At 37.7% G+C, this 14,496-nt stretch overlaps 1 protein-coding gene across 1 annotated transcript; it reads left to right on the forward strand.

The window, feature by feature from the left end:
- The first annotated feature begins 173 nt into the window (after positions 1-173).
- Positions 174-14,048, forward strand: fam50a (family with sequence similarity 50 member A). Its single transcript, XM_077218703.1, has 13 exons — positions 174-437; positions 1,624-1,708; positions 2,021-2,120; positions 3,769-3,920; positions 4,174-4,250; positions 5,132-5,198; positions 5,388-5,449; positions 5,592-5,668; positions 6,003-6,057; positions 7,863-7,911; positions 8,089-8,159; positions 13,269-13,379; positions 13,708-14,048. The coding sequence occupies exons 1-13, from the start codon at positions 327-329 to the stop codon at positions 13,714-13,716; spliced, it is 1,026 nt and encodes a 341-aa protein (XP_077074818.1). The 5' UTR covers positions 174-326; the 3' UTR covers positions 13,717-14,048.
- Positions 14,049-14,496: the final 448 nt, after the last annotated feature.

Here is a 14,496-nt window from a genome sequence, read left to right on the forward strand (position 1 = left end):
TAAAAAATTTATGAAAATCTTTTAGTATGAACATGATTAATACATAACATATAATAAAACTACAATTTTTATCATCAACAGCAATAAAAATAATGCATTGATAATAAATGTATTTTATGCACGGTTTTAGGCAAGCATGTTTAGACTTTTACTTTGGAATGCAGTTAATTCGCGCATTAACCGGAAGCAGTACTGCGACAAATTACCCACAACCGCTTGTGCTTTAGTCGAGAAGTTTCTCGTTTGTTTATTCACTGAGTTCAGTAGTTGTCTCGGTTTTTCGGTGTTTTCATTTCTTTTTCTGAGTATCTTGTAGAAGAATCGCAATGGCGCAGTATAAAGGAGCGGCAAGTGAAGCGGGGAGAGCGATGCAACTCATGAAGAAGAGAGAAAGAGAGCGAGAACAGCTCGAGCAGCTGAAACAGAAGATAGCAGAGGCAAGTGAGACCGAATCCGAATAACAAACACAAACATATAAACACACTGGCCATTCAGCCTGTCCTCACTATATGCCTCCAATAAATAGACGCAATCTCAAAAGTGTGTGGAATGTATATAGTATCCAGTTTTATAGGATATTACATCTTGGCTAACCCAGAGCATCATGGTTATGCTTATTGCCCCTTTTAGACAGTATACAGTCACACGAGATGGCTTTATGATGTGATGACAGTTTATATAACTTAATTAGTGATATATATATATATATATATATATATATATATATATATATATATATATATATATATATATATATTATACACACACACACATGATATATGCACATGATTTTAATAAACTAGTGAACAAGTGAATTTTTGATGAAATTTATGAACAAAAGTACTAGGCTGCTATTTCATGGTCCGTATATATATATATATATATATATATATATATATATACACACACATATATATATATATATATATATACATACATACATACACACACACACACATGATATATGCACTTGACTTTAATAAACTAGTGAACAAGTGAATTTTTGATGAAATTTATGAACAAAAGTACTAGGCTGCTATTTCATGGTCCGTATACACACACACACACACACACACACACACACATATATATATATATATATATATATATATATATATAGGCTATATATAAATAAATGTGTGTGTGTGTGTGTGTGTGTGTATGTACTTTGTAGAAGGTATGTCAACACAGAGTACGAATCTTCATAATTTTCACCAAAAATTAATTTGTTCACTAGTTTAGTTAAATCATGTGCGTGTATAATTATATTCATATGTGTTCACATGGTTGTATATATTGTGCCACTTAGACACACTTTTTTTAAAATCCTATGCTTAAAAAGTATGACATTCCATTGCTGTATAGCAAGCAAAATATAATTTATTTTAAAGACACATTTTTAAAACAAACCTTCTGCAAGGTTTAAATGATAAAACACTATTTTGGGACCACAGTATGTAAACTGCGGATCTTTAAGCATCGTATAACTATAATGATTGTAGATTTTTTTTAATGAATATTGTTAAATGATCATTACATCAATCTTTATATGCAGCTCAAATAAATCTACACTGCTCATACTTCATGTAAAACATCTCCCCTAACTGAACTTCTCCTTTCTAGGACAACATGGTGAAGTCAAACATTGATAAAAAGTTCTCCGCTCATTATGACGCTGTGGAGCAAGAGCTCAAGTCCAGCACTGTGGGTAAGTGAGCATTAAAAATTAAATGACTTGTTATGGTTCTGAAATACTTCTGTAATGGGTTTTTTTCTCAGTGAGGCAGCTTGTAGTTATTAATCAAAAAAGGGTTAGAGATTTGTGTTATGACTAGGCCTATCATTTGATTATCATTAGTTGCCATATTGACTGCAAAGTCTTTACTTTTGTTACATGTCCCATCTGCATTTGGCAAGCTTACCAATATGTACAACCTCCTTCGGAATTATTTAATTTAAGCATAAAGGCTTAATTTGTGTATTAAATCACTTTGTGAGTGAAGGATGTTGTTCTCTGCAGGTCTGGTGACTCTTTATGACATGAAAGCGAAGCAGGAAGCTCTGGTCAAAGAACGAGAGAAACAGCTTGCCAAGAAGGAGCAGTCAAAAGAGCTACAGCTGTAAGGCCTTTTCAGTTATTTGAACTTTGCTTCTCTCCTGCTTGGTGTGTTTTTCTCAATATGAATGAATTAAATTATTTTTATCCATCTTTTAAGATTTTAAAGGAATCATTTACCCAAAAATGACAATTCAGTCAGTATTTACTAACCCTCATGTTGTTCCAACACCGTAAGACCTTCGTTCATCTTCGGAACACGAATTAAGATATTTTTGATTAAATCTGAGAGTTGGATCACTCCTCCATAGGCTTCTTAAGGGATTGACACTTGTTCCCCGAAAAGTTATTAAAGACATCGTTAAAATAGTTCAAGTGACTACCGTGGCTCAATCTTAAAGGGTTAGTTCACCCAAAAATGAAAATGATGTCATTAATGACTCACCCTCATGTCGTTCCAAGCCCGTAAGACCTCCGTTCATCTTCAGAACACAGTTTAAGATATTTTAGATTTAGTCCGAGAGCTTTCTGTCCCTCCATTGAAAATGTATGAACGGTATACTGTCCTTGTCCAGAAAGGAAATAAAGACATCATCAAAGTAGTCCATGTGACATCAGTGGGTTAGTTAGAATGTTTTGAAGCATCGGAAATACATTTTGGTCCAAAAATAACCAAAACTACGACTTTATTCAGCATTGTATTGTCTTCCGGTTCTGTTGGGGATCCGCGTTCAGTGACGCTGCTGACGTAAGACGAGCTGATGTGTTATCTGGTGCGCCCGAGCTTTGTTTACAGTCTGAGGGAGACGCACGCTGGAAACAAAACAATCTTTGCAAACATGTCTAAGGATTTCCACACAGAGGAAGACTTGCATTTTTTTGCCCAGCCATATTTATTTGAACCCGAATACACGGACGCACCAGATACACGTCAGCAGCGTCTTACGTCATCAGCGTCACTGCGGACTCGTGAACGCGGATCCCCAACAGAACAGGAAGACAATACAATGCTGAATAAAGTCGTAGTTTTGGTTATTTTTGGACCAAAATGTATTTCCGATGCTTCAAAACATTCTAACTAACCCACTGATGTCACATGGACTACTTTGATGATGTCTTTATTTCCTTCTCTGTGGGCCTCGAGTCAGTTCACTAGTGTTATAGTGTAAGCTTCTGTTGTTGTACGTCACACGCATCACACACATGACCAGCGTCGGCCAATAGTGAACCTACGTTTGACGTAGCTCTACGCAATCACGCTACGTTAACTGACTCGAGGCCCACAGAGAAAGAAATTAATAGTTGAAATAAAGTTGTTATTTTTGTTTGTTTTTGCGCACAAAAAGTATTCTCGTCCTTTGATAAACTTAAGATTGAGCCACTGTAGTCACTTGGACTATTTTAACGATGTCTTTAATAACTTTTCGGGGCTGGCAAGTGTCAATCCCTTAAGAAGCCTATGGAGGAGTGATCCAGCTCTCAGATTTAATCAAAAATATCTTAATTCGTGTTCCGAAGATGAACAAAGGTCTTACGGGGTTGGAACAACATGAGGGTGAGTAAATACTGACAGAATTTACATTTTTGGGTGAACTATCCCTTTAAGGCTAAGTTTTTGTAGATCCTTGCATTGCACCCTCCAGGCAACCTGCTTTTCTTTGTTCCTTTTTTTGGTTTGATTTTAAAGCTTCATGTTTGGTCTCTTCTTGTAGGAAACTGGAGAAGCAGAAGGAGAAGAAAAGAAAGGAAGAGCAGAAAAGAAAGATTGCCAGTTTATCCTTCAATCCGGAAGAAGGAGAGGAGGAGGAGGAGGAGGACGAGCAGGAGGAAGAAGAGGAGGAAGAGGAAATTGAGGAGGAGATATGTATGGCATTTTACTTGGCACTTTTCCACAGAAGTGGAAAAAAGTTCTACACAACATTACTGCATAGATTTAAATCAGCATATAATAATGATATTCTTAATTTCTAACCAGAATTTTAAAGTTGTACTACTAAGTAAAAGTGCATTTGATAGTGATTCAGTGTAACTTTAATAGATTGATTTCATTCATTTAGCATTTTTTGTAAATGTATTATATATTTTTAATTGTGATTTTATTTTTTTGTCTTTAACAGGCATACCTGTAAAAAAGAAAAAATTAGGGAAAAACCCAGATGTGGACACCAGTTTCCTGCCAGATAGGGACAGAGAGGTATTTTTTTATTTTTTGTGGAAAATGTGTATTGGAAAATTGAGATATTTCAGTATCGATATGTTTTGAAAATCGATATTTTTACAACACTAGTGCACTTAGTTTATTATTTCAGAAGGATTTTTTATACACTACAATTGTATGTATATATTATATATAAAATTCAACCCTGCCAAAGTAGCTAGTTGGAGTGACTGCGTTACAAGCTACTGCTGAAATTCACCGCAGTTGGCGGGTGTTAATGCAGATAAACACACGATGAAACGGGAATATATTCAAGCAGAGGACAGCATTTTTTAGTTCTGTGAAACAAAGAAAAACCAACGTTATTCATGTTTTTTCTACTTTGGCTCATTTCCAGTCAGTTTCCAATGAGGCATGTCGACAGATCTTAGATCTGACAGATTACAGATTTGTCACGAAGTTCTTGTTTGCATTTATCCTGTGAATATATGAACTATATATGTCATATATACTGTATGCATCAAATGTTTTATTGAAAAGCTTTGGCTTGTAAAGAGATTGTGAAATAAGTGACTAGATGATCCTTGAGAGGAATTAGCACTCTATGAATGTGTGTGTATATATGAGCTTTATCTTCAGTATGAGCTTCTTTGATATCTCCTTAAAAATAAAAATGTTGAAATCATTTTTATTTTGCAATCACATAATGCTGTCCATTTTTAAAGAACAGTTAGTTTTAAAGACTCCACAAGTTTTGTGGCTTTTAGTCAGTGTCGGTGTGTTAGTGTACTCCAAAGTTGGCAAAATTTAGCAACTATACACATTTGAAAAAAACAGCTCCTTTCGGAAAAATGTACCAGAAAGCTTGTAAATACAATGTTTTGTATGTGTAATTGTGAGTAAAATGTGTGTTTCAGGAAGAAGAGAATCGTTTAAGAGAGGAACTCCGGCAGGAGTGGGAAAGAAAACAAGAGAAGATCAAAAGTAAGATATTAAGATATGCTTTTATGGAGATTACCTTTTGTTTTATATATCGGAACCTGGCCAAGAGTGCAGTTTAATCTGTTGACTTATTCCTTTATTCATTTCAACTTGTCTAGTCATATTTTGATCTTCGATATTACAAACCTGTTCTTCAACCTGTCTCTGTTTTTTTTCTTTCTTTTTTTTTAGGTGAAGAAATTGAAATCACGTTCAGCTACTGGGATGGCTCAGGGCATCGAAAAACTGTCAAGGTACAGAACAGGTTATCAGATTTTCTAATTTAAGAAAACTACATGCCCAAGATGTTACATTGTTACATGTTCTGTATTGTAAAAATGTGCTCAACTCAGACAAATATTCTGGTATAGTATATTAAACTATGTGCCCATGTAGATGAAGAAAGGCAACACAATGCAGCAGTTTCTCCAAAGGGCTCTGGAAGTTTTGAGAAAAGACTTCAGTGAGCTGAGGTAAATGCATTCATTGTCACCTGCTATAAAAAAAAACATTCTTAAATTTACTACATAGGAGATAGTAAAGTCAGTGTCAGTTAACACATTTAGAGTTTCTTAAATTCTATATATATTTATATTTTTGTGAGTGTGTGTGTGTGTGTGTGTGTGTATACACACATTTACAAAAACATGTTAGTTTTCTTTAGAATTGAGTTCAGGTTTTCCTCAGGATATCAGTGATGAATATAAATTTCAAGTGTGCTGGTATTAAATGAAAACTCAGTGAGGGCTTTTTTTCTTAATTGAGATAATATTAAATATTAATATTAAACCTGTTTGTGTCCTTCAGATCAGCAGGAGTGGAGCATCTAATGTACATTAAAGAGGATTTGATAATCCCACATGTGAGTAAAGTTTCCCCCAACAAAACTGTAAATGTTAATGCTTATCGACCTTATTCCTATGCCCCATGACGCTTTGCATGCATTATGGGTGTAACTTCCGTTAAGCTGTAAACAATCGGTGAAAAGGCTCACTCTATGAACGCAATATGTTAAAAACAAAGTGTCACAATGAGATAACATTAATCTACGCACCCTTTAACCATCGAACATTAAAATGAAATTTAAAAGTGTAAAAGCATCAACAAGGTACTTTCAACAGACCATAAATAACCCCAAAAGCGCAATTGACCTATGGTTAAGCCACGCCCCCTCCACTCACTCGGACAAACAGTCAACATTCGGTGATAGGTGCTATGGCAGCTGTCACAGTAGGAGACATTTCACAGGAGGGAATTGATGATTTTTGGAGACAGAAAGATTATATAGATATACATTTCGGTAGAAAGTAGTCTAAAATATTGTGCTTTAATATATAATAAATGGTTCATGATCAAATTAAATATGTACAGGTCTAAGTTGCATATGTTTCCAGGACAAGCCTTTTTACCATCTTTACCAAGAGTAACATTACCTCTCCATTAGTTTGGTGCTACAGTATTTACATGAATCATTCAGCACAACATTGCTAACATTTGTTATCTCGGTTATTTACAGATACGTTAGTGAAGCTAAGTGACATGATTTACAACGCATCTAGAAGCTAACGTTAACGTTTTCTAATGTTAGGCTAGCGTTACGTTAGAGATTTTAAAGATAACGTTCAAATACGTTGTTGACTTAGAACAGATGTAGACATCCTTGTTTAATTTATTCACGTTTAGTTGGTGTTGTGGTCTACCGCATATCTTAATTCAGACACTTATCTCGGTTGAGATGTGGCTTGGGAAAGGGTAAAAAATACACACCGTCGCCCAGCCTCTTGGGATACCTAGTGTCGGAGTTGCATGCACCCCATTGCACACCGTTTGACCATTTTAAACTTAAAATGATGTGAAAAAACATAAAAACAAATGAGAACTGACTAACTGCAATGTTTCAATGGACAAGGAAGCAGAGAATGTCCAAGTGTATGGGTTAGCTATGCGCACTGTGATTGGCTCATCGCGTTTGGGGGCGTGGCTTACCCATAGGTCAATTCTTTCCACAGCAATAACGGACAGGTTAAATATCTGTATTATGTAACATATGTTGCCTTAATCAAAAATGTTCATTAACTTCAGCATTACGTGATACTATTTCGAAGTGATTTCCGTCAATTTGACAGATTATAAATTTCATTTATATGTATTTACCTATGAAAACAAACCTGGAAAGAGACGTGAGGATTTAAGGAGAAAACCGAGAGACTCTTTGGAAATTGGCAGCTCATCCAGTCAAACTGACGGATAAGCTTTGTTTGTAGGACAACCTTATTATTTGAAATAATTAGTTTCAGCCTTTTTGAATGGAGGTTCCCCAAACCGGAAATGCCACCCATAATTCAAAACGCAGTTAGCTCATCAGGAATAAGGTGGATAAATCACCTCATTTGTAAGACCAATTAGGTCTCTTTTAAATCATTGCGAGATTTGTCATTGTTTACAATGCACTTTTATTCTGTACAAGAATGTACATCGTTTAAATGTCAGATTTTGTGACAGGAACATGTACAGGTTTTACAGCGTAAACTGCTTTACAATGTTTTAAGGGCATTTTAGGAAGTGTTTCCCTAATTGCAAAGACAGGTGGTAATACATCACAATTTTTATAGTTTGTTTGCCCTTTCAAAAAATCTCTCACTTACTAAAAATCTGCTTTTCTTTCAGCACCACAGTTTCTATGATTTCATCGTGACAAAGGCAAGAGGCAAAAGTGGTAAGTTCCTACTTCCTCTACCACAGGTTCCCATGTGGCTTCTGTATTTCACACATGACTGTCCTCTGATATTTTATAATATAAAGATAATACTGATTATATTTAGCATTAGCATGTTATTTTCATGTTGTATCTTTGTTTTTGATGTTGAATTGAGACCTTCCTCTTTTTCTTCAGGGCCCCTTTTCAATTTTGATGTGCACGAAGACATTCGTCTGGTGAACGATGCCACAGTTGAGAAAGATGAGGTAATAATGTAAGCATAATATCTGGTCTATATTCTGGGCAAGAACCACACAAGTTTAAAGGAAGAGACCTGCACGTAAATGCGATGTTTTGGGGCAGGGAAATATGTAATTAGATATGATTCTTGTAAACGGAAGCAAATTATCATATGTGGTTTTTTTTACACATTATTAAGTGTCTTGCCACAAATCTTGAACAACCAGCGACACATTTTTCCTAGTTTTAGCAACATAACTGGTTACAATACAGACGTCAAGCATCAATCCAAGATGGCCGCACATGTGTAGCAGTGTTTGTTTGTCAAATGTTTGTCTAACGTCTAACGTTTGCTGAGCCCGACCATCTCAGCTGCTAAGTTTTTTCTGGAATTGTTTGCTGCTGCCTGCTGATCTGGCTAATCAATTAACTCTCACTGCATGCTGCTTTTGCTGTTTGGCTTGCATCTTCTTGCTGTTGCTGCTGCCCATGTCTTCCTGCCGCATGGTTTCCACAGGCTTTCTGCATGGCCTAACTGGTAAACTATGGAATGTTTATTGTTGCATCGACTGGTAAGACTTCCTTTTTGCCTGCACCTGTGCTTGATCGCTGAACTACCAAACTCTCCAGCCTTCTCTCTGCCTGCACACGCAGTCATCTGTCAAGCAAATTGCTCTTCTATTTAAGCTGCAACTCTACAGTGCCGAAAATGTCACTTCTACTGAGCCTTGTCTTGCTCTGGGGACATGGGCATATGAATGTCTCCGATGAAACCTCCCTAGTGAAGGCGTGGGGTCCCTCATTTGTTCCCAGTATGACTTGCTCTAGGCCAGAGCTACTTGTGCAAAAATTACAAAAACTACAGCCCCTTTATAGTGTTCCTTCTGAATTCCTTCTCCGTTCTCTGTGCCTTGCTGTTTTGAAAAGCTTCACTGTTTTATCTGACAATGATCTTATGTTGTTTTTTAATTCATTACATACAAAAAATACTGTGAGCCTTGGTGCAACTATGAAACAGAGATGTTTGAACATTGTTGTTAATTATTTGTGGTGATGTGCAGCCAAATCCTGGCCCAGTTGATATTGACTCTAAAATATGCAATACTCCGGCTGATTTTAAAAACCGGTCTGGGTTGGGTATTATTCATTTGAATATGCGAAGTATGCTTCCTAAGATTGATTCTTTACGTATTTGGGCAAAATCCACCGATGCTGATATTATAATTCTTTCAGAAACATGGCTCTCTAAATCAGTCACAGATAAACACATTGTTATCAGTGGATACAATGTCTTTAGAACCGACCGGCCTCCTAAGGCTGGGGGCGTGGCTATACATGTAAAGAGCAAGTTCACTGCCAATGTAGTTCTGTCTATATCTGTGAGTAAACAACTTGAATTTCTGGCCCTAAATGTTGAGGTGTACAAAGACATGACTGTCACTGTTGTTGGATGCTACAGACCACCTTCTGCTGCAGCTGAAACCCTTCTGACGCTGTCACAGCTTTTATCACAGCTGCAGTACAGCGAGATTATCCTGGCAGGCGATATGAACTGGGACTGGTTCAAACCTGCTTCAGACGGAATGAAGGGCCTTTGCAGTGAATTAAATCTCACACAATTAATTTCGTCTCCTACTCGCCCAAATTCAAAACATCCAGAGAAATCTACTCTAATTGATTTGCTATTGACAAATGCACCTCATAAATTTTCTGAAATTGGCGTGTTTGCTAATGACATTAGTGATCACTGTACGATTGCTGCCGTTAGAAATGCAAAAATTCCAAAATCCAGGCCTCGATGCATTGAAAAACGTGATATGAAACATTTCTCCTTACAAGGTTTTTCACATGATTTATTCTATTTTAATTGGGACAGCATTAGGCTTATTGATGATGTTGAATTAGCCTGGAAATACTTTCATGATGGATTTTTGCAACTTATTAATAAACATGCTCCTATGCGTAAGTTTAGAGTCAAGGGACGAGACAACCCTTGGTTTTCGAAGGAGCTTAGCAAACTTCTTCATTACCCCTTTTCCACCAAGGCAGAGCTGGTGCTGGTTCGGAGCCAGAGCCTAGTTTCAATTCGGTTCTTTGGTTTTCCACACGCAAAGCACCAGCTCCGAACCAGGAAAAGTGGTTCTTAAGTAGCACCAAATCATTGCTGGTCTAGAACAGAGCCAAGTAAGAACCACTTGCGTCAGGGGCTGGGGGCGGGGTTACCGTGACCAACAAGACGAATAGAAACTTGTGACCGCCATTTTTAAATAGCAGCTAGTCGAGCTAATAGCAGCTCGATTATAAATATCCGTCTATGTAAGTTACGGCGAGCTGCACAAACGCGTTGGACTGCAATGTATTTTGTAAACCCATGAGCATCCATAGTATTGCAACGTCCGTTATTGTTGATGGCTTGTTCGAGATGCATCGGCGCGGACCGATCGGAGCTGCGGGAGTGTTTGGAGAACATACGACTCCTTGTGCTTTTAGATCGCTATCGCAGTGCTTTGATGTCATGCGGAGATCGATCTGCGAGAAGCCGATGCATCTCGAACAAGCCTGGCGTACTGTTTGGCGCTACCGCACTAGCGTTGCTGGGCAACATGAGACGTATACAGTGACGTAAGATCTGGCTCTGTTGTGGCTCTCTAGCCGGTGGAAAGGCAAATCGGTTCTTATTAAGCTCGTCAGTCGAACCCACTCTGAACCAGCTTTGGCTCTGGCTCTGAACCAGCACCCGGTTCTTGTTGGTGGAAAAGGGGTACATGAGAGGTATCAGGCTTGGGCAAAGGCTAGAAATTCTGGGGTGGAGGCCGATATGATTAATTTTAGACGACTAAGAAACCAGTTTACAGCAGCTGTCCGACATGCTAAATCTGAATACTATCTAGCGGCCACTACAGACAATCCAAATAACCCTAGGACTTTTTGGAAGTCTATCCAGTCAATTTCATTAACTAAATCTCATAATGAACTGCCTCCCCATATCATTAGGGACGATATTATTATCTCGGAAAGATCGGCAATGCTACAATATTTTAGTGAACATTTTGTTGCATCTGGTTCTTTGTTTGACCAATCTTTATCTCCAAAATCCTCCTCTTCTGATGGTAATGCTGCGGGAAGATGTTGTGCTGGCCAGCCTTCTTCTTTTACCTTTGCCCCGTTTTCAATCGATGATGTGCATAAAGCCCTAATGTCATTGGACATCAAAAAGCCTGCCGGCTCAGATTGTTTAGAGCCATATTTTTTAAAAATTGCTGCAGATTTTATTGCTATACCGCTCATGTATATTTTTAATTTGTCTTTGGTTCAGAATGTTATGCCATCAATCTGGAAATCTGCTTATGTCCTCCCTTTGTTAAATGGAGGAGATCCTATTTTGTTAAACAACTATAGGCCTATTTCCAACTTGTCTGTGCTGTCAAAGGTCTTAGAACGACTAGTAAGTGAACAACTGAAAGAATTCCTGAGTGTTAATAATATCCTATCAGAGTTTCAGTCGGGTTTCCGAAAGGAACATAGTACCATCTCTGCTTCATTGAAGGTGGTGAATGACATCATTGAGGCACTGGACAGCAAAAAGATGTGTGCAGCTCTTTTCATCGATCTTTCTAAAGCTTTTGATACGGTGAACCATTGTATTTTAAAACAGAGACTGCTCAACATTGGTCTTTCTGAGAAGGCAGTTGGTTGGTTTGAAAATTGTCTCTCAGATATGACTCAGTGTGTCACCTTTGACGGTATTTCTTCAGGTTTCTTACAAGTTGTATCAGGGCTATGTATGCTGGGCCCACTTTTATTTACCATTTATGTAAATGATCTTGGTTCAAATGTCCATAATGCTCTGTTTCATTTTTATGCTGATGACACAAGTATTTACAGTTGTGGAGAAACCCTTCACCAGACTTTTCAGTACCTGCAGGATGCCTTTGACGTTGTACAATCTTGGCTTTTTGACTCGAAGCTTGTGTTGAATGCAAATAAAACCAAGACGGTCTTGTTCTCAAATAATAGGAACTCCACAGCTATCCCTCCAAACATTGTAACCCTGCTGGGAAATCTAATAGAGCGTGTGGCCGAGTATAAGTACTTAGGGCTTTTACTTGATGAACATTTGACTTTTAAGGCTCATATCCAAAATTTAGCCCCGAAACTTAGGTTAAAGCTTGGGTTCTATTTTAGGAATAGGGCCTGCTTTTTTCTTGTAACAAGGAAGAAATTGGTCGAGGCTACTTTTCTGTCTCTTATTGATTATGGTGATTTTTTTATATATGCACGCCCCGAATAAATATTTGCGCCAACTGGATTCAGTTTATCATGGCGCACTGAGATTCATTACAGGGTGCAAACCCTTTACACATTGTTGCACTCTATATGATCTAGTCCAGTGGCCCTCCCTTGCTCAGCGCAGGCTAACCCGGTGGCGATCGTTTATATACAAATCCATTATTGGGACATTGCCCCCTTTTTTATGTAGGCCTCTATCCTTCAAGGCCAATATTCGCTCTCTGCGGTCTAATGATAATCTCCACATGATTGTGCTTAGGGCTCGAACAGAGTTAGGGAAGCAAGCATTTAGAATTTCTGCCCCATCAGCCTGGAACCTGTTACAGAATGACTTAAAACTTGATAACTTGGTCTCCTTTGGTCACTTTAAGAGGCTAGTAAAGTATCGGGAAGCAGGCTCAATGGGCACCTGTCCCTGCTTCCCAAATTAGGATAAGTCTTAAGTCTATTGTATTGTAATTTGTTACATGTATTTCTAACTGTTGTAAGGCCATTGTATTTTTTTTTATTTTTTTTATCAGCGTGGCTGATTCATTGTATTGTTAATGCATTATGTCTTGTATGTTTATTGTATTTATTATATTTTGTATTTTATGTGGAACTTCTATTGCGGCCTTGTTGGCCAGGGCTCCTTCGTAAAAGAGACTTGTTCTCAAAGGATTTCCCTGGTTAAATAAGGGTTAAATAAATAAAAATAAAATAAATAAAAACATGGGAACTTGTAAACACAATGTTTCTTGGTGAACATGCCCATTTACTCTTAAAACTATTAAAACTGCAAGGAAGCCAGTCAGCTTTGATAGAGCTTCGGCTAAATTCAAAGCTCTTTGTGGTTCTTTGTCCAGTCTCATGCAGGAAAAGTGGTGCTGAGGAGCTGGTATGAAAAAAACAAACACATCTTCCCTGCCAGCCGTTGGGAGCCTTATGACCCCGAAAAAAAATGGGACAAATACACAGTGAGTATATTTTCCACTGAAGACCTTATCTTGAAGGTCTTGACACTGAAATGGTCTGGTTTGAGTGAAAGTCTCAAAAATGTCCTGCAGCCACATGTTTAGTAGTAGAACCATATAAAAGAAGCTCTGTGATCTTGACGTATATGATCATGACACGGTCCTAACCAAAACCAAAAACTGATGTGTTCCAGGAATAGCTAAACAGGTTTTCTATAGATGAAAACAAGATGTCAGGACAAATAAATCATGGCAATGTTGTGGGTCTACTGGGATGAAAAATGCTGATTGGATTTGTCATTTTTACAGATTGTTTTGCATTGCTTTTCAGATTCGGTGAGATGCCACATCCACGAGACGTACAGAGTTCCTGAACCATCTTACTGTTTTATTGACATCAGGCAGCAAAATGCTTTATCTTGCGTAGCATTTTTGAATATCTATAACTGTTTGCACCCACGTTTTCATTGTATATAGGTGAACATGGTCTAAACTGAGGCCGATCATGAACATTCTTTGTCAAACGCTCATAGTCGGATGTTGCACACAACTAACCAGACACATCTTTTTGTTAACGCAATTGATGTTTGCCTTCTTGATTGTATATAGAGTCCGTTGAGTGTTTCAATAAACTCTTGAATCATATTTAAAAATAAACTCCCCGTTTATGTACCTTTGTATGTTTTCCTGTTGAATCATTTTATGATTGCTCCATTGCTACTACAGGCACTTTTGAAGATTGTTATTCAAGTTTTGAAAGATTTGTAGTCTCCTGGAATGAAACCGACCCCGTTGAAAATCAAATGCAAGGTAACAGTCACATAAAAACCACAGGCTATCAATCTCTCATTGTGTGTTTCGTGGAACGGCATTTAGGGGAACAAAATCTATTATCACAGATGCAGATTGTTGTTTTTGGACATTGGCTGGTCAGTCCTGCATGAATATGTGGTGCTGTGAGTTAAGGTCATTATTCCATTTGCACATTTAAGCCGAAAGCTTCAAACAGTAATTCAGGTTAAGCATACCTGGTAGCACAGCAGATGGATTTTGACAGCCTCTGTCAAAGAATTTCCCCTCAGGGCACCACTCCCTCAACAGCTCTTGTTTTCATTCCTAA

This window comes from Siphateles boraxobius, unplaced genomic scaffold (assembly GCF_051911475.1).
Source record: "Siphateles boraxobius isolate OS27281-9 unplaced genomic scaffold, OSU_SipBor_1 77, whole genome shotgun sequence".
NCBI lineage: Eukaryota > Metazoa > Chordata > Actinopteri > Cypriniformes > Leuciscidae > Siphateles > Siphateles boraxobius.